This window comes from Salmo salar, chromosome 09 (assembly GCF_965601325.2).
Source record: "Salmo salar chromosome 09, fSalSal1, whole genome shotgun sequence".
Classification (NCBI taxonomy): domain Eukaryota; kingdom Metazoa; phylum Chordata; class Actinopteri; order Salmoniformes; family Salmonidae; genus Salmo; species Salmo salar.
This window is the reverse complement of record NC_138299.1, coordinates 6,616,092-6,642,014: the sequence shown is the minus strand read 5'-3', so window position 1 is coordinate 6,642,014 and position 25,923 is coordinate 6,616,092. Positions and strand designations below refer to the sequence as shown.

Genomic DNA, 25,923 nt, shown 5'->3' with positions numbered 1-25,923 from the left:
ACTTCAAAGTGATTAAAATGACGGTTTTATGAATGATAAGTGCAGTAGCTTTGTTCACAAATTGCAGGTCAGATTTCTCCAAGTAATTATGACACATAGGCAAATTGATAATTTCTCTGTTGCACGCTCTCTTTTCTTCTGATCCATCCACGACTACAGCAACACTCAACAATACATCTAGCTATATCCCTAGAATTACAAACGAGACTCAGTTTCAATTAGAGTGATAAAGAATAAAAGTTAATTTAGCTGACAAATGCATGTTGTAACGGTTAATAATATTGACTCCTGGCTGTAAATCTGTCTGTGCGTCTGTCTGTGTGCAACAGCTGATGATGCGCAGGATTTGATGTTGCTAGCTTGAACTTCTAAATGAAAATTGGAATTGTGGGCGATTTTCATTCAGCAAGGGATTGAGAATATTTTCTTGCTAGTTGAGCGGATAATAATAACGAAAGCCAGCTCTGTCTACTACTGGTAGGTGAAGCAAGCTAGCTAGCTGGCTAGCAAACAGATTATGTTAGTTCCACACACACATTGCTTGCAAATAGGTGGGTGATTAGGCTACAGCCAAATAAACATTCATGCACTTACTTGCAAACTTTGCAGAGTTGCTAGCGGGCTAAGTGCTTTCCTACTGGATGTTAAATTTACTATTGCAATCTTTTGATGGCGAATTAATCCTATAGTTGCTGATGGTCAACATTTCCAGGTAAGTGTTCGCACAGCAAGAGATCAAGCAGATTAAGCCACTTCCGTTGTCTATGTAAATTATAATTATATTTTACTGCTTATACATATTTACAATACAGTAGAGTAGCCTACACGCTTGTAGGCTACAAGCAAATGAGAACACCAGCTGCCTGATACTGACTGATCAAAGGGTGGCTGGCCCAGCTGCTGCATTGTTTGAATGCACTCCTCAGACATGACAAGTCCAAACTCAACATTCAAGACAGAAAAGTAAGAACTAGTCTCAAGGACAGTTGAAAATAAATTGACCTTGTTACCTCTTCCGCGGCCTCCTCTTTGGTGGCAAAAGCCGTGTGTCCTTCCTGCCACAGGAACTCTCTGGTCCTTAGGAAGGGCTGGGGGTGCTTGAACTCCCACCTCTGAGGAAGAAAATGAAAAAAAAATAAATAAATGAGAAAACGAGAGAAGGAGTAAAACTCTGGCTACATTCTGTTAAGTTATCCTAAAAGGTTCTGCCATGCAAAAGACAGTGGAAACACGACATGGTTGGGCGTCTTCCATTTTAAGTACGTTTGGGCTCTTCCATTTAGATTTTTTTTCTGGAATTGACCCCAACGATGATGGTGAATATGACAATTATCATTAGTGGAGTGGACACTAACCACAACATTGCACCACTGGTTGAGTTTGATAGGTAGGTCTCTGTGGGACTGGACCCATTTGGCGTAGGCAGGGTACATCACTGTAAAAAGAAGAGAGGAAGAACACATGGGTTAGTAGGGTGCCCCTTGTGTGCACATTCGGGATTACCGTCTACCCAGGCAAGGTACAGAAACTATATGACGGTATGAAAATCTGCATACCCTATGGGTCAATGTCAATTAGTACATTTAGAAATGTATGAAAGAGAGACCGGGTAGAAGTGGTGAGCGTCATGGATAAAAATATAGCAGTTGTGTCATGATATACACCCATACAATAAAGCTTTTGAGACAGAGAAAATCATCTGGAAATTCAATGCATCAAGTTTTACCTTACGGACTGACAGAAGGTGGGAAGGTGTGTGTCTCTTACCAGTTTCGCTAGTGGGTCGGACAGCGATGGGCTCGGCAAGCTCAGTGTTCCCTGACCGTGTTACCCAGGCGACCTGAGGCCAGAAGACACAAACACAGTTAACTACAAATGTGTCAAATCATTTAAAAGGAGATCTTCTTGAGCATTCCAAAAAGACAAAATGGTGGTCTCACACACACAAATCACTGGAGAAGCGAGGACCAGGATTTCCAATAGGGCTCGATACACACTGATACCACATCTCACCACAAGATGTCAGGAACACCCATCACCCCGTGCTTCTACACCTGCATTGCTTGCTGTTTGGGGTTTTAGGCTGGGTTTCTGTACTGCACTTTGAGATATCAGCTGATGTAAGAAGGGCTATATAAATACATTTGATTTGATTTGATCACCACCCCCCCACACACACACACCTCTGGGGCAAAATCAGCTATGTGGGACTTCTCTTTCTCCAGGGCAGCCTGCGAGACGAACATGGGGAAGTAGCAGTTCTCCACACCCAGCTTCTTGATCTCGCGGTCAAAGAACTCCTTGATAGACTCCCAGATAGAGTAGGACCAGGGTCGCAGCACGTAGCAGCCGCTCACGTCATAGTACTCAATCATCTCTGCCTTGGTGATCACCTGGAGAGGAGGAGGGAAGGTGGAGGGCAGAGTTAAGGGTAAATGGCGAGCATGTGAGGACGTGAAGGGAAACATTGACTGGTAAACAAACAAAAAACATCACTTTCATATAGTGCCTTCAGAAAGTATTTACACGCCTTGATTTTCCCCCCCAAATGTTCTTGTGTTACAGCCTGAATTTAAAATGGATTAAATTTAGATTGTAGGCCAGTGGCAAAACACACAATACCCCATGATGTCAAAGTGGAATAAAGTTTTTAGAAATTAATAAAAAATGAAATAAAAAATGGATAAAAAATGAAAAGCTGAAATGGCAATAAGTATTCAACCCCTTTGTTATGGCAAGCCTAAATAAGTTCAGGAGTAAAAATGTGCTTAACAAGTCGCATAATAAGTTGCATGGACGCAATAATAGTGTTCAACAAGATTTTGAATAACTACCTCATCTCTGTACCCCACACATAAAATGATCTGTTGGGTCCCTCAGTTGAGCAGTGAATTTCAAACACAGATTCAAGACCGTGCACGTCAGAGCAAAAACCAAGCCATGAGGTCGAAGGAATTGTCTGGAGAGCATTGAGTCAGGATTGTGTCAAGACAGATCTGGGGAATGGAACCAAAACATTTCTGTAGCATTGAAGTTCCCCAAGAACACAGTGGCCTCCATCATTCTTAAATGGAAGAAGTTTGCAACCACCAAATCTTTTCCTAGAGCTGGCCGCCTGACCAAACAAAACAATCGGGGGACAAGAGCCTTGGACAGGGGTCACGGAGGTGACCAAGAACCCGATGGTCACTAACAGAGCTCCAGAGTTTCTCTGTGTAGATGGGAGAAGCTTCAAGAAGGACAATCATCTCTGCAGCACTCCACCAATCAGGCCTTTTGGAAGAGTGGCCAGATGGAAGCCACTCCTCAGTAAAAAGGCACATGACAGCACACTTGGGAGTTTGCCAAAACGCACCTAAAGGACTATCAGACCATGAGAAACAAGATTCTCTGGTCTGATGAAATTAAGATAACCATTTGGATTGAATGCCAAGCGTAACGTCTGGAGGAAACCTGGAACATCCCTACGGTGAAGCATGGTGGTGGCTAGAGGTTGACCGATTAATCGTAATGGCCGATTAATTAGGGCTGATTTCAAGTTTTCATAACAATAACAATTATTTTTTTTAAAGTTGTGAACACATTCTTATTTTCAATGACGGCCTAGGAACGGTGGGTTAACTGCCTTGTTCAGGGGCAGAACGACAGATTTTTACCTTGTCAGCTTGGGGATGCAACCTTACGGTTAACTAGTCCAACGCTCTAACCACCTGCTTTACATTGCACTCCATGAGGAGCCTGCCTGTTACGCGAATGCAGTAAGAAGCCAAGGTAAGTTGCTAGCTAGCATTGAACTTATCTTATAAAAAACAATCAATCAATCATAATCACTAGTTAACTACACATGGTTGATGATATTACTAGTTTATCTAGCATGTCCTGCGTTGCATATAGTCGATGCGGTGCGCATTCGCAAAAAAGGACTGTCGTTGCTCCAATGTGTACCTAACCATAAACATCAATGCCTTTCTTAAAAATCAATACACAAGTATATATTTTTAAAGCGGCATATTTAGCTAAAATAAATCCAGGTTAGCAGGCAATTTAACCAGGTGAAATTGTGTCACTTCTCTTGCGTTCATTGCACGCAGAGTCAGGGTATATGCAACAGTTTGGGCCGCCTAGCTCGTTGCGAACTAATTTGCCAGAATTTTACGTAATTATGACATAACATTGAAGGTTGTGCAATGTAACAGGAATATTTAGACTTATGGATGCCACTCGTTAGATAAAATACGGAACGGTTCGGTATTTCACTGAAAGAATAAACGTTTTGTTTTGGAGATGATCGTTTCCGGATTCGACCATATTAATGACCTAAGGCTCGTATTTCTGTGTGTTATTATGTTATAATTAAGTCTATGATTTGATAGAGCAGTCTGACTGCGCAATGGTAGGCACCAGCAGGCTCATAGGCATTCATTCAAACAGCACTTTCGTGCGTTTGCCAGCAGCTCTTCGCAATACTTCAAGCATTGCGCTGTTTATGACTTCAAGCCTATCAACTCCCGAGATTAGGCTGGTATAACCGATGTGAAATGGCTAGCTAGTTAGCGGGGTGCATGCTAATAGCGTTTCAAACGTCACTCGCTCTGAGACTTGGAGTAGTTGTTCCCCTTGCTCTGCATGGGTAACGCTGCTTCTAGGGTGGATGTTGTCGATGTGTTCCTGGTTCGAGCCCAGGTAAGAGCGAGGAGAGGGACAGAAGCTATGCTGTTACACTGGCAATACTAAAGTGCCTATAAGAACATCCAATAGTCAAAGGTATATGAAATACAAATCGCAGAGAGAAATAGTCCTATAATTCCTACAACCTAAAACTTCTTACCTGGGAATATTGAAGACGCATGTTAAAAGGAACCACCAGCTTTCATATGTTCTCATGTTCTGAGCAAGGAACTTAAATCGGCTTTGTTTGGTCCTCCAATAATCGGTATCGGCGTTGAAAAATCATAATTGATCGACCTCTAGTGGTGGCAGCGTCATGCTGTGTGGATCTTTTCAGCGGCAGGGACTGGGAGACTAGTCAGGATCAAGGGAAAGATTAACGGAGCAAAGTACAGCAAGATCCTTGATGAAAACCTGCTCCAGAGCAATCAGGACCTCAGACAGGGGCGAAGGTTCAGCTTCTAACAGGACAAAGAACCCTAAGCACACAGCCAAGACAAAGCAGGAGAGGCCGAGCCAGAGCCCGGACTTGAACCCGATCGAACATCTCTGGAGAGACCTGAAAATAGCTGTGCAGCAACGCTCCCCATCCAACCTGACAGAGCTTGAGAGGATCCGCAGAGAAGAATGGGAGAAACTCCCCAAATAGAGGTGTGCCAAGGTTGTAGCATCATACCCAAGAAGACTCGAGGCTATAATCGCTGCCAAAGACGTTTCAACAAAGTACTGAGTAAAGGGTCTGAATACTGTAAATGTGATGTTTCATTTTTATTTTTTTTATATAAATGTACAAACATTTAAAAAAAATTTTTTTGCTTTGTCATCATGGGGTATTGTGTGTAGATTGATGAGGGGGAAAAAGTCTTCATCCATTTTAGAATAAGGCTGTAACTTAAAATGTGGAAAAAGTCAAGGGGTTAGAATACTTTCCGAATGCACTGTATTTGTAGATGGGTACATTTTTTAAATAATAATAATAAAAATAGACATTGAATATACCTTTGAGCATGATGAAGTTATGACAACGACTAGGTTTCAGTTTAACAACATTTACTAAACCGCATTTCCAAAATACATTGCCATTGCACTCAGGCCCAGCAACAGTGAGACACCCGCGCAGGTGCACTAATAACAGAGTAATAGCACCGTAATAACAGAAATATAGGGAAACTTAAACCAGGAATTTAACATTAATTACACTTTGGATCAGAAATAAATACATATCAATACACCCAGTCACTACAAAGACACAGGTGTCCTTCCTAACTTTGTTGCCGGAGAGTAAGGAAACTGCTCAGGGATTTCACGATGAGGACAATGGTGACTTTAAAACAATAACAGAGTTTAATGTCTGTGATAGGAGAAAACTGAGGATGGATCAACATTGTAGTTACTCCACAATACTAAACTAAATGACTGAGTGAAAAGAAGGAAGCCTGTACAGAATACAAATATTCCAAAACATGCATCCTGTTTGCAACAAGGCACTAAAGTAATACTGCAAAAAATGTGCAGTATTTTTGTCCTCAATGTTATGTTTGGTCACCTTCCTGATCAAGGACCTTCTCCCCTGATTGTCCTCAATGTTATGTTTGGGGAAACCCAATACAAAACATTACTGAGTACTACTCTCCATATTTTCAAGCATAGTGGTGGATGCGTCATGTTATGGGTATGCTTGTAATCGTTAACTGGGACATTTTTCAGGATAAAATAGATACGGAACGGAGCTAAGCACAGGAAAAATCCTAGCAGAACACCTGGTTCAGACTGCTTTCCACCAGACGTTGGGAGAAGAATTCACCTTTCAGCAGGACAATAACTTAAAACACAAGGCCAAATCTACACTGGAGTTGAAGAAGACAGTGAATGTTCCTGAGTGGCCGAGTTACAGTTCTAACTTAAATCTGCTTGAAAATCTATGGCAAGACCTGAAAATGGTTGTCTAGCAATAATCAAAAACCAATGGTGACAGAGCTCAAATCATTTTTTTAAAGAAAACTGGGCAAATGATGCACAATCCAGGTGTGAAAAGACTAATGATCACAGCTGTAATTGCTGCCAATGGTGATTCTAACTTGATTTTTTCTTCCACATTGACAGAGATTTTGTGTAGATTATTGACAGAAAATGACAAATCAATCCATTTTAATCCCACTTTGTAACCACAAAATATGGAAAGGTTTAAGGGATGAGAATACTATCTGAAGGCACTGTATGTACAGTACACACACACTCACCTGAGAGTACCAATCAGCTAGGTTCTCCTCCTTCTTAGCCTCCAGCCCCAGTCTGAATTAGGAAAAGACACATCCAGTATCTCACAAAAGTGAGTACACCCCTCACATTTTTGTAAATATTTGAGTATATCTTTTCATGTGACAACACTGAAGAAATGACACTTTGCTACAATGTAAAGTAGTGAGTGTACAGCTTGTATAACAGTGTACATTTGCTGTCCCCTCAAAATAACACAACACACAGCCATTAATGTCTAAACCGCTGGCAATAAAAGTGAGTACACCCCTAAGTGAAAATATCCAAATTGGGCCCAAAGTGTCAATATTTTGTGAGTCCTCTTCCACTCCTCCATGACGACATCACGGAGCTGGTGGATGTTAGAGACCTTGCACTCCTCCACCTTCTGTTTGAGGATGCCCCACAGATGCTCAATAGGGTTTAGGTCTGGAGACATGCTTGGCCAGTCCATCACCTTTACCCTCAGCTTCTTTAGCAAGGCAGTGGTCGTCTTGGAGGTGTGTTTGGGGTCGTTATCATGTTGGAATACTGCCCTGCGGCCCAGTCTCTGAAGAGAGGGGATCATGCTCTGCTTCAATATGTCACAGTACGTTGGCAGTCATGGTTCCCTCAATGAACTGTAGCTCCCCAGTGACGGCAGCACTCATGCAGCCCCAGACCATGACACTCCCACCACCATGCTTGACTGTAGGCAAGACACACTTGTCTTTGTACTCCTCACCTGGTTGCCGCCACACACGCTTGACACCATCTGAACCAAATAAGTTTATCTTGGTCTCATCAGACCACAGGACATGGTTCCAGTAATCCATGTCCTTAGTCTGCTTGTCTTCAGCAAACTGTTTGCGGGCTTTCTTGTGCATCATCTTTAGAAGAGGCTTCCTTCTGGGACGACAGCCATGCAGACCAATTTGATGCAGTGTGCGGCGTATGGTCTGAGCACTGACAGGCTCCACCCCTTCAACCTCTGCAGCAATGCTGGCAGCACTCATACGTCTATTTCCCAAAGACAACCTCTGGATATGACGCTGAGCACGTGCACTCAACTTCTTTGGTCGACCATGGCGAGGCCTGTTCTGAGTGGAACCTGTCCTGTTAAACCGCTGTATGGTCTTGGCCACCGTGCTGCAGCTCAGTTTCAGGGTCTTGGCAATCTTCTTATAGCCCAGGCCATCTTTACGTAGAGCAACTATTATTTTTTTCAGATCCTCAGAGTTCTTTGCCATGAGGTGCCATGTTGAACTTCCAGTGACCAGTCAGTATGAGGGAGTGTGAGAGCGATGACACCAAATTTAACACACCTGCTCCCCATTCACACCTGAGACCTTGTAACACGAACGAGTCACATGACACCGGGGAGGGAAAATGGCTAATTGGGACATTTTCACTTAGGGGTGTACTCACTTTTGTTGCTAGCGGTTTAGACATTAATGGCTGTGTGTTGTTTTATTTTGAGGGGACAGCAAATGTACACTGTTATACAAGCTGTACACTCACTACTTTACATTGTAGCAAAGTGTCATTTCTTCAGTGTTGTCACATGAAAAGATATACTCAAATATTTACAAAAATGTGAGGGGTGTACTCACTTTTGTGAGATACTGTACATCATTAGGGTGACATTTTGCATGAGCAAATGGCAGTGAGAAATTAGCAAAATAACCAATAAATGTGAAATCGATGGGAAGGCATGTTATCCAATGCCTTGCATTGTTGAGTTTACTTAACCCAGGTTAAAAAATCTGCTCCTTAGAACCTACAATGTTTAAGTACATTTTCCAATTAAATCACAGTGCAGATTATAGTGAGTTTAAAGTCTTATTTCTGATCTGTGCTTTTTTGCATTTGGCTTACGTTGTGTGATCAGTAGTGGACTGTGCCTATTGGGCCTTGGCCTTCAGAAGCATGGCTCCTAAGTTAATCATCATGCCAAATAGCCTATGTAATTCATGACAATTACACAGCCAAAGCCCTCTCTGGCACAACTCCATATCGCACAGCTCAAATCAAACCATTTTATTTGTCACATGCGCCAAATACAACAGGTGTAGACCTTACCGTGAAATGCTTACTTACAAGCCCTTAACCTGTTGGGTCTAGGGGGCAGCATTTGCACGTCTGGATAAAAAAAATGTACCCGATTTAATCTGGTTACTAATCCTACCCAGTAACTAGAATATGCATATACTTATTATATATGGATAGAAAACACTCTAAAGTTTCCAAAACTGTTTGAATGGTGTCTGTGAGTATAACAGAACTCATTTGGCAGGCAAAACCCTGAGACATTTTCTGACAGGAAGTGGATACCTGATGTGTTGTATTGACTTTAAACCTCTCCCATTGAAAAACACAGGGGTTTAGGAATATTTTGGCACTTCCTATTGCTTCCACTAGATGTCACCAGCCTTTACAAAGTGTTTTGAGTCTTCTGGAGGGAGATCTGACCGAACAAGAGCCATGGAACGGTGATGTCCCATTAGACACCTGGCGCGCTACTTCATGTTGGGTACCCTCGTTCCAATACGTTATAAAAGGCTATGCATTCGTCCACCTTGAATATTATTCATGTTCTGGTTAAAAAAGGCCCTAATGATTTATGCTATACAACGTTTGACATGTTTGAACGAACGGAAATATATTTTTTCCCCTCGTTCATGACGAGAAGTCCGGCTGGCTTACATCATGTGCTAACGAGACGGAGATTTTTGGACATAAATGATGAGCTTTTTTGAACAAAACTACATTCGTTATGGACCTGTGATACCTGGAAGTGACATCTGATGAAGAGAATCAAAGGTAATGGATTATTTACATAGTATTTTCGATTTTAGATCTCCCCAACATGACGTCTAGTCTGTATCGCAACGCGTATTTTTCTGGGCACAGTGCTCAGATTATTGCAAAGTGTGATTTCCCAGTAAGGTTATTTTTAAATCTGGCAAGTTGATTGCGTTCAAAAGATGTAAATCTATAATTCTTTAAATGACAATATAATATTTTACCAATGTTTTCTAATTTTAATTATTTAATTTCTGACGCTGACTTGACTGCCGGTTATTGGAGGGAAACGATTTCCTCAACATCAATGCCATAGTAAAACGCTGTTTTTGTATATAAATATGAACTTGATAGAACTAAAAATGCATGCATTGTCTAACATAATGTCCTAGGAGTGTCATCTGATGGAGATTGTAAAAGGTTAGTGTATCATTTTAGCTGGTTTTATGGTTTTGGTGACCCTGTCTTTGACTTGACAAAACATTACACACAACTCTTGTAAATGTACTGTCCTAACATACTCTAAATTTATGCTTTCGCCGTAAAACCTTTTTGAAATCGTAAAACGTGGTTAGATTAAGGAGATGTTTATCTTTCAAATGGTGTAACATAGTTGTATTTTTGAAAAATTTGAATTTTGACATTTATTTGGATTCAAATTTGCCGCTCTTGAAATGCACCTGCTGTTGATGGAGTGCACCACAGGTGGCACGCTAGCGTCCCACCTAGCCCCAAGAGGTTAACCAACAATGCAGTACAAGAAGTATAGCTAAGAAAATATTTAATAAATAAACTAAAGTAAAACATGTAATAGAAAGTTACAATAACGAGGCTATATACATGGGGTAACGGTACTGAGTCAATGTGTGGGGTTACAAGTTAGTCGAGGTAATTTGTACATGTAGGTAGGGGTAAAAGTAACTATGCATAGATGATAATAAACAGCGAGTAGCAGCAGTGTAGTTAGTAGTCTATAGGTCCTGGATGGCAGGAAGCTTGGCCCCAGTGGTGTACTGGGCCGTACGCATTACCCTCTGTAGCGCCTTACGGTCAGATGCCGAGCAGCTGCCATACCAGGCGGTGATGCAACCGGTCAAGATGCTCTCGATGGTGCAGCTGTATAACTTTTTGAGGATCTGGGGACCCATGCCAAATCTTTTCAGTCTCCTGAGAGGGAAAAGGTGTTGTCGTGCCCTCTGACTTGGTGTGTTTTGACCATGATAGTTTGTTGGTGATGTGGACACCAAGGAACTTGAAACTCTCAACCTGCTCCACTACAGCCCCTTCAACGTGAATGGGGGCGTGATCGGCCCTCCTTTTCCTGTAGTCCAGGATCAGCTCCTTTGTCTTGAGGTTGTTGTCCTGGCACCACATTGCCAAGAATCTTACCTCCTCCCTATAGGCTGTCTCATCGTTGTCGGGATCAGGCCTACCACTGTTGTGTCTTCAGCAAACTTGGTTTTGGAGTCGTGCTTGGCCACACGGTCGTGGGTGAATAGGGAGTACAGGAGGGGACTAAGCACGCACCCCTGAGGGGTTCCCGTGTTAAGGATCAGCGTGGCAGTTATGTTATTGCCTACCCTTACCACCTGGGGGCCGCCCATCAGGAAGTCCAGGACCCAGGTGCAGAGGGAGGTATTTAGTACCAGGGTCCTTAGCTTAGTGATAAGCTTTGTGGGCACTATGGTGTTGAACACTGAGCTGTAGTCAATTAACAGCAACAACAAGGTTGAAGGCCAAACTTTTAGCTAGGTAACTTAACTCAAATTTAAAACACAGAACATCAGTGATGAGTTCAACGGACGTTTTTCAGAATCGATTAGTTTGTTTGCTAGGGGAGTGTAATCGATTACTCAAAGTTAGTTTTAAACTAATACATTTGAGTTTTCTTGGCAACACACCTACTCATTCAAGGGTTTTACTTTATTTTTGAAATGTTCTACATTGTAGAATAACAGTGTAGACATCAAATCAAAACTATGAAATAACACATATGGAATCATGTAGTAACCAAAAAAAGTGTTAAACAATTTTAGATTCTTCAAATAGCTACCCTTTGCCTTGACAGCTGTGCACACACTTGGAATTCTCTCAACCAGCTTCACCTGGAATGCTTTTCCAACAGTCTTGAAGGAGTTCCCACATACACTACCTCTCAAAAGTTTGGGGTCACTTAGAAATTCCCTTGTTTTAGAAAGAAAAGCCCATTTTTGTCCATTAAAATAACATACAATTTATCAGTGTAGACATTGCTAATGTTGTAAATTACTATTGTAGCTGGAAACGGCAGCAAACTGGCTCTAACCAGAATAGAAAGAGGAGTGGAAGGCCCCGGTGCACAATTGAGCAAGAGGACAAGTACATTAGAGTGTCTAGTTTGAGAAACAGGCACCTCACAAGTCCTGAACTGGCAGCTTCATTAAATAGTACCTGCAAAACACCAGTCTCAACATCAACAGTGAAGAGGCGACTCCGGGATGCTGGCCTTCTAGGCAGAGTTCCTCTGTCTGTATTCTTTTGCCCATCTTAATTTTTTATTTTTATTGGTCAGTCAAGATATGGCTTTTTCTTTGCAGCTCTGGCAAAGGAACACAGACACTGGACAGAGGAACTCTGCCGTTGTAAGAGATCTTCAGTTTCTTGGCAATTTATCGCATGGAACAGCCTTCATTTCCCAGAACAAGAATAGACTGACAAGTTTGAGAAGAAAGGTCTGTTTCTGTCCATTTTGAGCCTGTAATCGAACCCATAAATGCTGATGCTCCAGATACTCAACTAGTCTAAAGACAGTTTTATTGCTTCTTTAAACCTGTTGGGGCTAGGGGGCAGTATTTTCACGGCTGGATAAAAAAACGTGCCCGATTTAATCTGGTTACTAATCCTACCCAGTAACTAGAATATGCATATACTTATTATATATGGATAGAAAACACCCTAAAGTTTCTAAAACTGTTTGAATGGTGTCTGTGAGTATAACAGAACTCATTTGGCAGGCAAAACCCTGAGACATTTTCTGACAGGAAGTGGATACCTGATGTGTTGAATTACCTTTAAGCCTATGCCATTGAAACACACAGGGGTTGATTAATGTTTTGGCACTTCCTATTGCTTCCACTAGATGTCACCAGCCTTTACAAAGTGTTTTGAGTCTTTTACTGTGAGATCTGACCGAACAAGAGCCATGGAACGGTGATGGCTGATTAGACTCTGGCGCGCGAGTTCATGTTGGGTACCCTCGTTCCAATACGTTATAAAAGAGAATGCATTCGTCCACCTTGAATATTATTCATATTCTGGTTAAAAAAGGCACTAATGATTTATGCTATACAACGTTTGACATGTTTGAACGAACGTAAATATATTTTTTCCCCTCGTTCATGACGAGAAGTCCGGCTGGCTTAGATCATGTGCTAACAACATGGATCTTTTTGGATATAAATGATGAGCTTTTTTGAACAAAACTACATTCGTTATGGAGCTGGGATTCCGGGAAGTGACATCTGATGAAGAGAATCAAAGGTAATGGATTATTTACATAGTATTTTCGATTTTAGATCTCTCCAACATGGCCGTTTGTCTGTATAGCAAAGCATATTTTTCTGGGCGCAGTGCTCAGATTATTGCAAAGTGTGATTTCCCAGTAAGGTTATTTTTAAATCTGGCAAGTTGATTGCGTTCAAGAGATGTAAATCTATAATTCTTTAAATGACAATATAATATTTTACCAATGTTTTCTAATTTTAATTATTTAATTTGTGGTGCTGACTTGACTGCCGGTTATTGGAGGGAAACGATTTCCTCAACATCAATGCCATAGTAAAACGCTGTTTTTGGATATAAATATGAACTTGATAGAACTAAAAATGCATGCATTGTCTAACATAATGTCCTAGGAGTGTCATCTGATGGAGATTGTAAAAGGTTAGTGCATCATTTTAGCTGGTTTTAGTGACGCCTGGCTTTGAATTGACAAAACATTACACACAGCTATTGTCAATGTACTCTCCTAACATAATCTAACTTTATGCTTTCGCCGTAAAACCTTTTTGAAATCGAACAACGTGGTTAGATTAAGGAGATGTTTATCTTTCAAAGGGTGTAAGATAGTTGTATGTTTGAAAAATTTGAATTTTGACATTTATTTGGTTTCAAATTTGCCGCTCTTGAAATGCACCTGCTGTTGATAGGGTGCACCCACGGGTGGCACGCTAGCGTCCCACATAGCCCCAAGAAGTTAATCAGAACACTTTTCAACTGTGCTAACATAATTGCAAAAGGGTTTTCTAAAGATCAATTAGCCTTTTAAAATGATAAAATCCTCACAGGAATGATGGTTGCTGATAATGGGCCCCTGTACGCCTATGTATATATTCCATTAAATATGCCACTAAAAATAGTCATTTACAACATTAACAATGTCTACACTGTATTTCTGATCAATTTGATGTTATTTTAAATGGACAAAAAAATGTTGCTTTTCTTTCAAAAACAAGGACATTTCTAAGTGACCCCAAACTCTTGAATGGTAGTGTATGCTGAGCACTTGTTGGCTGCTTTTCCTTCACTCTACTGTCCAACTCATCCCAAACTGTCTCAATTTGGTTGAGGTCGGGCGATTGTGGAGGCCAGGTCATCTGATGCAGCACTCCATCACTCTCCTTCTTGGTCAAAGAGCCCTTACAGTCTGGAGGTGTGTTGGGTCATTGTCTTGTTGAAAAGCCAATGACAGTCCCACTAAGCACAAACCAGATGAAATGGCGTATAACTGCAGAATGCAGTGGTAGCCATGCTGGTTAAGTGTGCCTTGGATTGTAAATAAATCACAGACAGTGTCACAAGCAAAGCACCCCCACACCACCTCCTCCACTACACATGCAGAGATCATCCGTTCATCTACTCTGCGTCTCACAAAGACACGGCGGTTGGAACCAAAAATCCAAAATTTGGACTCATCAGACCAAAGGACAGATTTCCATAGACAGTCTAATATCCACTGCTCATGTTTCTTGACCCAAGCAAGTCTCTTATTATTATTGGTGTCCTTTAGTAGTGGTTTCTTGGCAGCAATTCAACCATGAAGGCCTGATTCGTGCAGTCTCCTCTAAACAGTTGATGTTGAGATGTCTGTTAATGGAACTATCAAAAATGTATTTAGGCTGCAATTTCTGAGGCTGGTAACTCCAATGAACTTATCCTCTGCAGCAGAGGTAACTCTGGGTCTTCCATTCCTGTGGCGGTCCTCATGAGAGCCAGTTCCATCATTGCACTTTATGGTTTTTAAGACTGCACTTGAAGAAACGTACAAAGTTCTTGACATTTCCCGGATTGACTGACATTCATTTCTTAAAGTAATGATGGCCTGTCGTTCATCTTTGCTTATTTGAGCTGTTCTTGCCATAATATGGTCTTTGGTCTTTTACCAAATAGGGATAACTTCTGTATACAGCCCCTACCTTGTCGTAACAACTGATTGGCTCAAACGCATGAAGGAAAGAAATTCCACAAATGAACTATTAACAAGGCACACCTGTTAATTGAAATGCATTCCAGGTGACTACCTCATGATGCTGGTTGAGAGAAGGCCAAGAGGGCGCAAAGCTGTCATCAAGGCAAAGGGTGGCGGCTAATTTGAAGTATCTTAAATATTTAGATTTGTTTAACACTTTTTCGTTACTATATGATCCCATGTGTTATTTTATAGTTTTGATGTCTTCACTATTATTCTACAATGTATAAAATAGTAAAAATAAAAACCCTTGAATGTCCAAACTTGACTGGTACTGTACGTTTACTTGTCTATTGCTGGGGCAGAAGCCAGACATATTTTGAATCAGAGTCATCTCTGTCCAGTGTCCAGCAATAGAAAATCACTTAAATTGGTTTTCGATGACCAAATGTTCAATTACCTAATTGCCCTCAGTTGACTAATTGATTAATCAAACTCATCTATATGGAACAGTGAGAACACTCACCATAAATGTATCATCCGGTCCAGCTAAATTGTCAATCATAAGATGTTCCGTTCTTTGCTTTTAAATCCAAGAGAAGCTTTCTACAATAGTGTACCTTTTTTTCAGCTAGCTATACAGAAAACTGCAGAAATTCAGCAACAACTCCTGGCTGATTTAATACAGTGGTGACGTTTATCAAAGCCTGCTAGCTAGAAGGGTCCGGAAGCCGTGGGAATTAAAAAATATATAATATAATTAAAAAAAAAAAAAAAAATTCTGCCTTCTCCCCAGATCCTTATTGAATACCTATTCCACTTTTAATTTTTCCCTTCCCCATCAGACAAAGCAATGAATTTTCACAAGTAATTTTCAATAACTTAACGCAATTTTCATTTAAAATATTATTAGGCCTCCTCTGAATGCTTTGAAGGCCCTGACGGTATTCCACTGTGTGCGATAACAATTATAGGAGCAATGTGTTGAGCTTAATGCGCAGCAGGTCAAACCATACAGGTAAGAATATTATGTTTGCTGCCATACATTTTCTTACTGGTGACCTCAGCAGGAATCGAACCCACTACACTGACGTTGCAAGCCCCAAGTTCTACCAACTGACCATACAGGACCACATCCATTCAGCAGTACACCCCCCATGTTCAACACTACTCTCTCTCTCATCTCTGCCATTTATCCTGCTATCTTCAAATCTTCACTCCATTAAAGTACCAAAGATTTCTATTCATCCATCCCTGTGCCCTTCCATCCATCCCGCTCTCTCACCTTGTCTGTTTCTTGGGACCACCATCTCCTCCTCCCCCTGTGCCTCCCAACGAGGCCTCCTTGCCCTTTTCTCCCTTTGGCTGCTTCTTCCCTCCTCCTCCTGCCTGTTTCTCAGACTTGTTCTCTCGGTCCTTGCGGTTCTTGTCCTCTCTGCTCGAGGCTCCAGCGGCAGCCACAAGTTTGTAGTCCTCTCCGGTGAGGGCCTTGTACTGAGTCTTCAGGGCCAGCAGCTGCTTCACGGCACAGTCCACCTGGTCCTGGTGGCATTTTATATTGCGTTATGAGGTCTGCCTGTGGCATTTCATCAATCTACTAGCAATTAGGGTTATCCCTAAATCACAACATTAAGACAAATCTGATTAATAATTGTTAGCAAATAACATGTTTTCAGCATTTTTGGTCATAGGTTTGCAAAGTGAAACAAAATCCCACTTACCTTAGGAGCCTTCTCTGATTTCAGCTTCCTCACTAGCTCCCCCTTTTGGACAACCTGGGTGAAGAGTGCTTGAGGGGAGGAACCAGACTGGTCCTGGGGGGCGGGGCTAGCCTGAACAGGGGCAGGGCTGACAGCTGGGGCCACGCCTGGTTTGTAGTCCTGGCCAGTCGCCTGCTTGTACTCAGCTTTGAGTGACAGCAGCTGCTTGACAGCGGTGTCCACCTGGTCCTGAGAGGGAGGGGACAAAAATAAAAGGGTTCATGTCACTTTCTTTTAAACTACCGAAAATAATTTAATAAAGCTGTTCATATTATAAAATAAAGAATTTCTGCAGATAGAAATGCTGCAATAGAGCAGGCATGATGTCCATTCAATATTTTATCCAACGCGTGCCTAATGTATGCCAACCTATCATCCCTTCCCGTTGGTCTCACCTTGGGGGCCTTCTCGGTCTTCAGCTTCCTCACCAGGTCACCCTGCTGAGTCACGTGCTCATACATGCCTGAGCCAGAAGTGGCTGTGGGGGCTGGGTTGCTCTGGACTGGGGCAGGAGCAGGGGCTAGGGCAGCTCCTGGCTTGTAGTCGTGACCTGTCACCTGTTTGTACTCTGCCTTCAAGGCTAAGAGCTCCTTCACGGCAGCATCAACCTGGTCCTTTGTGGAGCGATTGATCAAATATAGAGGTTAGGGAGGAGAAATCAGGGATGAAGGAGCTAAAAATGTATAGAGCAGTTATGAACAGTTGGAGCAAATACAGAGATAATACATAAATAACGGGCTCCCGAGTGGTGCAGCAGTCTAAGGAACAGCATCTCAGTGCTAGAGGCATCACTACAAACCCTGGTTTGATCCCGGGCTGTATCACAACCGGCCGTGATCGGGGGACACATAGGGCGGCGCACAATTGGCCCAGCGTCGTCCCGGTTAGGGGAGTGTTTGGCCGGGGTAGGCCGTCATTGTAAAATAAGAATTTGTTCTTTACTGACTTGCGTAGTTAAATAAAGGTTAGATAAAAAATAGGAGTGACGAGTCCATTATACAATCCATTATAACCTCATAATAATATCCAATACCGGCAGGGTTAAAGTAAAGCGTTAATGAACACTTCTCCACCTTACCTTGGGTGCTTTCTCAGATTTAAGCGTCCTAACAGAGTCTCCCTGTTTGGTCACACTTTCATATAGGCCTGAGGGAGAGGAGGAGGGGGATGAGGCAGTGGGGGCATTCTTGGCTGAGGCAGCGTCAGGAGGGATCATCCCTGGATTGTACTCGTGTCCTGTGATCTGTTTGAACTCAGCTTTGAAAGCCAGAAGCTGTTTGACTGCAGCATCAACCTGGTCCTGGAGAGAACACAAGAGAGTTTAAAAAAGGAATCGATCATATATTTTCGGCAGGAAAACCTCAAAACAAAGAAACACAATTGAAATGTTCTACTTGGAGGAACTACAATTGTGGAGGCTATTTCACCTCAGGATTCTAAATCTAATGTAATCAATTAAAAACAAGCCAACAGTAAACATGTCGTCCCCCACAAATTATGCAGCTCCCCCTGGACAATTATTTAAACTTAAATTGCGTGGATTAATGAGAGAGGAAAAAAAGTGTTTTTCCTCTCGTTGGAAATCAAAACTTGATAGTTCACAATAGGGTTGGGCGATGTCAACTTTTGTCCAATCGTGACTAAGTACCCATAAAACATTGTGATGCATCGTTATTCCCCCCCCCCCCCCCATTGTTTTTTACATTGCGCGCCCCCCCGTAAAAAGGGCCGCTAGCAACAGGAGGGACGAGAGGAATAGCTCTGTTGGGAGATGTGGCACGAAAGAGGTGTGCCCCTGTGTGTGCGTTATGTGATAAGTTATAAATCGATATACGAGTAACATAGAATCGGACTACGCTGGCTCTGACGCTAATCGAGGCAAACATTGAACCATGCATAAGACGAGAGCATCAGCGGTTCCGGACGACTGTGTGGAACCCTAAAGGTCTTACTCACATTAGCCCGCAGGGCCATATGGATTACCAGGATGCATACTCAGCGCATGCACTGACTAGCTGGCAAGGGTCTTCACTGACATTGTAAACCGCTCCCTGGCCCAGTCTGTAATACCTACATGTTTCAAGCAGACCACCATAGTCCCTGTGCCCAAGAACGCCTAGGTAACCTGTCTAAATGAGTATCGTCCCGTAGCACTCACATCTGTAGCCATGAAATGCTTTGAAAGGCTGGTCATGGCTCACATCAACACCATCATCCCAAACACCCAGGACCCACTCAAATTTGCATACCGTCCCAACAGATATGACGGAAACTCTATTGCATTCCACACTGCCCTCTACCACCTGGACAAGAGGAACACCTATGTGAGAATGCTGTTCATTGACTGCAGCTCAGGTGGTGAGGGTAGGCAACCACACATCCGCCGTGCTGACCCTCAAATCACACCCCTCAACACGGGGGCCCCTCAGCACACTTTACATTCTTTGGTACAGAAAGTTCATACTATTATCACAAATGACCACTAAGCATTTCTGGACATCAGATTGATAGTTACTAACGTCGATTTCGACTTCAAATACAACTTCAAAAGTTCCACTGTTCATTAAGGACCCTATTCCTTTGTTCCATGGGCTACCAAAACGCAGCAGACGAGGTAGAGTCCTGGTGAAATTGAGGCAAAGAGAAAACTGTCCGGCGCTTCCTTACGTTCTATTGACAAATGTCCAGTCACTCGAGAATAAGATGGATGAGCTTCGTTCGAGAGACTTGAAAAGCTGCTATATTACATGTCTTACTGAAACGTGGTTGGATGATGACGCTATGCAAGTAGTACTCAGTGGATTTTCCATGCAGCGGCAGGAAAGGACAGCAGCGGCAGTCGAAAGGAGGTGGAGTGTATTTTCATAAATAACAACTGACGTGCTGCTTCCAGTGTGAAGGAAATCTCAAGCTTGTGCTCACCTGATATAGAATACCCCATTGTAAGCTCTCATCCGTAATTATCACCGCTGTCTACATCCCTCCACAAGCCGACACCACCCTGGCACTCAAAGAAACTTTAATGGGGCCATAAACAAACAAGAAACCGCTCACCCAGAGGCAGTGTTTCTGGTGGGCAGAGACTAACACGGGGAGACTGTAAATTGTCCTACCTTACTTCTTCCAACACGTATCCTGCGCCACTAGGGCCACTAACACTCTAGACCACTTTTATTCTACCTACAGAAACACATACACGGCCCGTCCCTTCTCCTCCCTTCGGCACATCTGACCATACTGCCATTCTTCTGCTTCCGGTTTACAAACAAAAGCGCAAACAGGAAAAACCAGTGATGCAATCAATAAGGAAGTGGTCAGATGAAGCAGACACGAGGATACAAGACTGTTTTGTTAGTACAGACTGGGATATGTTTCGGGATTCAACCAATAGCATAGAGGAGTTCCCACAACAGTCACGGGCTTCATCAGCAAGTGCATAGACAATGTTGTCTCTACAGTGACTATAAGAAGGTATCCAAACCAATAACCATGAATTACAGGCAATATCCTCACTGGCCTAAAGACTAGCAGTAGCTCTACTGCTTACAAAGAACAGGACGAGGACGAATACAAGAAAGCCTGCCACAACCTCCGACGAGACATCAAACATGCAAAAGGACAATATAGGAGGAAGGCGGAATCCTATTACACCGGCTCTGACGCTGGTCATATACGGCAGGGCTTGCTGACCATAACGGATAACAAAGGGAAACATTCATGCAGACCTCCCAAATGAGCTAAATGCCTTTTATGCCCGCTTCAAGGAATATAACACTGTGCCTTGCTCGAAAGCCCCTGTTTTTCCAGACGACAGTGTGATCTCACTCACCGTGGCTGATGTGAGCAAAACATTTAAGCAGGTTTACATTCACAAGGCTCAGCCGGGCCAGACGGAATACACAGGAACGCTGGCAATTGTCGTCACAGATATTTTCAATCTCCCCTTGTACTAGTCTGTCATCACAACATGTTTCACAAGCTGACCATCATTGTCCCCGTACCCAAGAGCTCAACGGTAACCTGCCAAAATTAATATCGACTGTAGGACTCACATCTGTAATTATGAAGTGCTTTGAAAGGCTGGTCATGACACACCATCATCCCAGACCCAATCCAAGAAGGAAAATAACTCTGAGAATGCTGTTCATAGACTACAGCTCAGCATGCAACACCATAGTCCCCTCCAAGCTCATCACAAAGCTAAGGACCCTGGGCTGAACAGCTCCCTCTGCAACTGGATCCTGGACTTCCTGACGGGCCGGCACCATGTGGTGAGGTTAGGCACCAACACCATGACACTGATCCTCAACACTGAGGCCCCTCAGGGGTGTGTGCTTAGTCCCCTCCTGTACTCCCTGTTCACCCACGACGGCATGGCCACGCACGACTCCAACATCAAGTTTTCTGACAACAGGACGGTTGTAGGCCTGATCACCACAGCCTACAGGGAGGAGGTCAGAGCCTTAGCAGTGTGGTACCAGGGCAACAACCTCTCCCTCAACGTCAGTAAGAGCAAAGAGCTGATCGTGGACTACAGGAAAAGAGGGGAGCGCACACCCCCATCCAAATTGATGGGGCTGTTGTGGAGCGGGTCGAGAGCTTCAAGTTCCTTGTCATCCACATCACTTAAGGCTCTAACATGGTCCACACAGTCGTGAAGAGGGCACGGCAGTGCCTCTTCCCCCTCTGGATGCTGAAAAGATTTGGCATGGGCCCTTGGATCCTCAAAAAGTTGTACAGCTGCACCAAAGAGCATCTTGACTGGCTGCATCACAAGTTGGTACGGAAAATGAACCGCCATTAACCGCAAAGTGCTACAGAGGTTGGTGCCGACAGCCCAGTACATCACTGGGGCTGAGCTCCCTGCCTTCCAGGATCTCTATATCAGGTGGTGACAGAGGAAGGCCTGAGAAATTGCCAAAGACTGCAGCCACCCTAACCATAGACTGTTCACTCTACTACCCTCCGGCAAACGGTACCAGAGCATCGGCTCTCGGACCAACAGGATCCGAGAGAGTTTCTACCCCCAATCCATAAATAAAACTGCTAAATAGTCTTTTTACACCTTATCCTAAGTTGAGGGTTTTTCATTGAGTTTGTCTTTTCGGGGGCAAACCTAGTGGGCATCCATGGTGGGTGTGTTTTAGAACCCCTTATTAGTGGCTTTGCCACCCCTTCTTGTTTTGGCTGTCCAAGTGATTGTGAGCAACATATTGAGTTTGTCTTGTGGGAACGTAACAATACAAAGTGTTTGGGCAAGCATAATGGTGTTTCATTCGAAGACGAACGAAGCAAAGTACAGAGAGATCCTTGATGAAGTCCTGAGCACTCCTGAGCAGGTTCTCAGACTGGGGCGAAGGTTTACCTTCCAACAGGACAATGACCCTAAGCACACAACCAAAACAACGGAGTGGCGGCTTCGGGACAAGTCTCTGAATGTCCTTGAGTGGCCCAGCCAGAGCCCGGACTTAAACCCGATCGAACACCTCTGGAGAGACCTGAAAATAGCTGTGTAGCGACGCTCCGCATCCAATCAGTGTAATTCAGTACATTCTGGATCTATGGCAAGATGCATCATTCACAAAATTTTCATCATAATCAGGCCAGTGGTATCTGAGATTACATGTAACTAACGTACGAACTAACAGAGAGAGACAAATTCCCAAAATTTAGAGTAGCTACAAATCTGGAAAAATGTTACCGCAACGATACAATAGCATGTCATGTCAGTTTTTTGGGGGTGTTATTGCACCAAATGATAAACAGAAAAATAGACTCAAACCTTGGGAGCCTTCTCGGATTTAAGCTTCCTCACTAACTCCCCCTGCTGGGTGACGCAAGCAAAGGGGCAGGAGGTGGAGTCAGAAGAAGGGGATGCTGCCTTCTGAGGGGCGGAACTAGAGGGCAGGCCCATGCCTGGTTTATAGTCCTGGCCAGTCAGATGCTTGAACTGGGCCTTGAGTGAGAGCAGCTCCTTCACCGCTTTGTCCACCTCCTCCTTAGGGGCCTTGGTGGTTTTCAAATCGCGCACCTTCTCGCCTTGAGCCACGATGCAGGAGAAAACAGTGCCGGCGTTGCTAGCGGTAGGGGGGGCTGGGGCAGAGACTGGGGTGGTTTTGCACTTGGCTGGGGAGGCGGGCTAAGAGGAGAGGAGACAAGGAGTTAGAAATCTAAGAGAAGGCATCAGAAAAGATTAGTGGGTAGGAAAGGAACAGTGATTTAAAAAAACCTACAGTGCCTTGCAAAAGTATTCATCCCCCTTGGCGTTTTTCCTATTTTGTTGCATTACAACATGTAATTTAAATGGATTTTAATTGTATTTCATGTAATGGACATACACAAAATAATCCAAAATGGTGAAGTGAAAAAAATTACTTGTTTCAGTAAATAAATAAAAAATAAAAAAAAACAAAAGTTGTGCTGCATATGTATTCACCCCCTTTGCTATGAAGCCCCAAATAAGATCTCGTGCAACCAATTACCTTCAAAAGTCACATAATCAGTTAAATAAAGTCCACCTGTGTACAATCTAACTGTCACATCATCTCAGTATATATACCGTAATTTCCGGACTATAAGCCGCAACTTTTTTCCCAGGCTTTGAACGTCGCGGCTTAAACAATGACGCGGCTAATATATGGATTTTTCCCGCTTTCAATTTTTTTCAAAAAGTTTTTTGCCGGCATGAAGCTTTCATTAGACCAATTAAATTGCCGAACGGGTTAAGGTCAAACATCTTTTTTGTTTACTGTTTAGATTAAATCGAGCGCTCTCAAACTTCCCATCATTCTGATTACGGTAGTCTTTTTGTCACCCTGATTCCTGGGGGGTACAACAAAGTATTTGCAGCCACTCGACATCAGTGTAAATCGTGCATTTAAGGTGGCGCTCCATGTTCAGCGGGAGGCTTGGATGACAAGTGGGGAGAAATCCTTCACTAAAACGGGCCGCATGCGAAGAGCAACTTATGGTCAAGTCTGCCAGTGGGTCCTGACAGCGTGGAGCATTGTCAAAAAATCCACTATCATCAACGGGTTTCGAAAAGCTGGACTGCTGCATGTTGAAGAGGGCTCAGCGGGGGATTTGCCTCCGGATGAAAGTGACGAGAGCGACAATGAAAACGATCCAATATCGGATGAAGCAATTCTGAGGCTATTGAACTCCGACACCGAAGCAGAGGACTTCAGTGGTTTCAGTGCACAGGAGGAGGAAGATAGTGACCAATGACTTTCTTGGGAGGCTACTGTTTACTGCTAATTTTTTATTTTTTGTTACAAGCTGTGTTTCGTTAAAGCCTACTTATTTCTGTTACAAGCCGTGTTTCGTTAAAGCCTCTGTAAAGTTCATTTGTTTCAATGTACCGGTAGGCACCTGCGGCTTATAGACATGTGGCTTATTTATGTAAAAAAAAAAAAAAAAAATTAAATTCAGCGGGTGCAGCTTATATTCAGGTGCGCTTAATAGTCCGGAAATTACGGTATATATATATATATATATATATATATATATATATATATATATATATATATATATATATATACACACACTGAGATGATGTGACACTTAGATTGATCATGAAGACCAAGGAGCTCTCCAAACAGGTCAGGGACAACATTGTGGAGACGTACAGATCAGGGTTGGGTTATTAAAACATACAAAACTTTAACGTTTGAGCACCGTTAAATCCATTATTTAAAAAATGGAAAAAAATATGGCACAACAACAAACCTGCCAAGAGAGGGCCGCCCACCAAAACTCACAGACCAGGCAAGATGGGCATTAATCAGAGGCAACAAAGAGACCAAATATAACCCTGAAGGAGCTGCAAAGCTCCACAGCGGAGATTGGAGTATCTGTCCATAGGACCACTTTAAGCCGTACACTCCACAGAGCTGGGCTTTACGGAAGAGTGGCCAGAAAAAAGCCATTGCTTAAAGAAAAAAATAAGAAAAAAATGTTTTAGTGTTAGCCAAAAGGAATGTGGGAGACTCCCCAAACATATGGAAGAAGGTACTCTAGTCAGATGGGACTAAAATGTAGCTTTTTGGCCATCAAAGAAAACGCTGTCTGGCGCAAACCCAACACCTCATCACCCCGAGAACACCATCCCCACAGTGAAGCATGGTGGTGGCAGCATCATGCTGTGGGGATTTTGCAAACTGGTCAGAATTGAAGGAATGATGGATGGCACTAAATACAGGGAAATTCTTGAGGGAAACCCGTTTTAATCTTCCAGAGATGTGAGACTGGGACAGAGGTTCACCTTCCAGCAGGACAATGACCCCAAGCATACTGCTAAAGCAACACTCGAGTGGTTTAAGGGGAAACATTTAAATGTTTTGGAATGGCCTAGTCAAAACCCAGACCTCAATCCAATCGAGAATCTGTGGTATGACTTAAAGATTGCTGTACACCATCAGAACCCATCCAACTTGAAGGAACTGGAGCAGTTTTGCATTGAAGAATGGGCAAAAATCCCAGTGGCTAGATGTGCCAAGCTTATAGACACATACCCCAAGAGACCTGCTGCAAAAGGTGGCTCTACAAAGTATTCACTTTGGGGGGGTGAATAGTTATGCACATCAAGTTCAGTTTTTTTTGTCTTATGTCTTGCTTATTTCACAATAAAAAATACTTTGCATCTTCAAAGTGGTAGGCATGTTGTGTAAATGAACTGATATAAAACCCCCCAAAATACATTTTAATTCCAGGTTGTAAGGCAACAAAATAGGAAAAATTCCAAGGGGGTGAATACTTTCGCAAGCCACTGTACAATAATCAAATCTACATTAATATATAAGAATACAGGGTGCATCTGAAAAATGTAAAGTGATTCAAACTCGTCAAATATAATTTGACTAACAACTGCCTCTCCTATCTGCATTAATCAGAAAGATCATGACAGTTGATAGAAAATTGTCTGGTGAGCATCAGCCATCCTATATCTTTGGACCAGTGCAGATGAATGGGAGGAGAAAACTTGATGAAACCACTTTAGATTATTGAGAT

General features: G+C 42.9%; 1 protein-coding gene across 1 annotated transcript in view; it reads right to left on the bottom strand.

Moving 5' to 3' along the window:
• The window catches only part of eprs1 (glutamyl-prolyl-tRNA synthetase 1), an 89,890-nt gene that overhangs the window by 5,644 nt on the left and 58,323 nt on the right, over nucleotides 1-25,923 (bottom strand). Inside the window, exons 18-27 of the mRNA XM_014209991.3 lie at nucleotides 22,697-23,053; nucleotides 17,993-18,214; nucleotides 17,310-17,528; nucleotides 16,876-17,103; nucleotides 16,440-16,696; nucleotides 6,909-6,960; nucleotides 2,184-2,393; nucleotides 1,768-1,840; nucleotides 1,356-1,435; nucleotides 1,011-1,112 (exon numbers count right to left, since the gene is read on the bottom strand). Coding sequence (XP_014065466.3) covers nucleotides 1,011-1,112; nucleotides 1,356-1,435; nucleotides 1,768-1,840; nucleotides 2,184-2,393; nucleotides 6,909-6,960; nucleotides 16,440-16,696; nucleotides 16,876-17,103; nucleotides 17,310-17,528; nucleotides 17,993-18,214; nucleotides 22,697-23,053 — 1,800 coding nt within the window. The remainder of the gene's footprint in view (nucleotides 1-1,010; nucleotides 1,113-1,355; nucleotides 1,436-1,767; nucleotides 1,841-2,183; nucleotides 2,394-6,908; nucleotides 6,961-16,439; nucleotides 16,697-16,875; nucleotides 17,104-17,309; nucleotides 17,529-17,992; nucleotides 18,215-22,696; nucleotides 23,054-25,923) is intronic.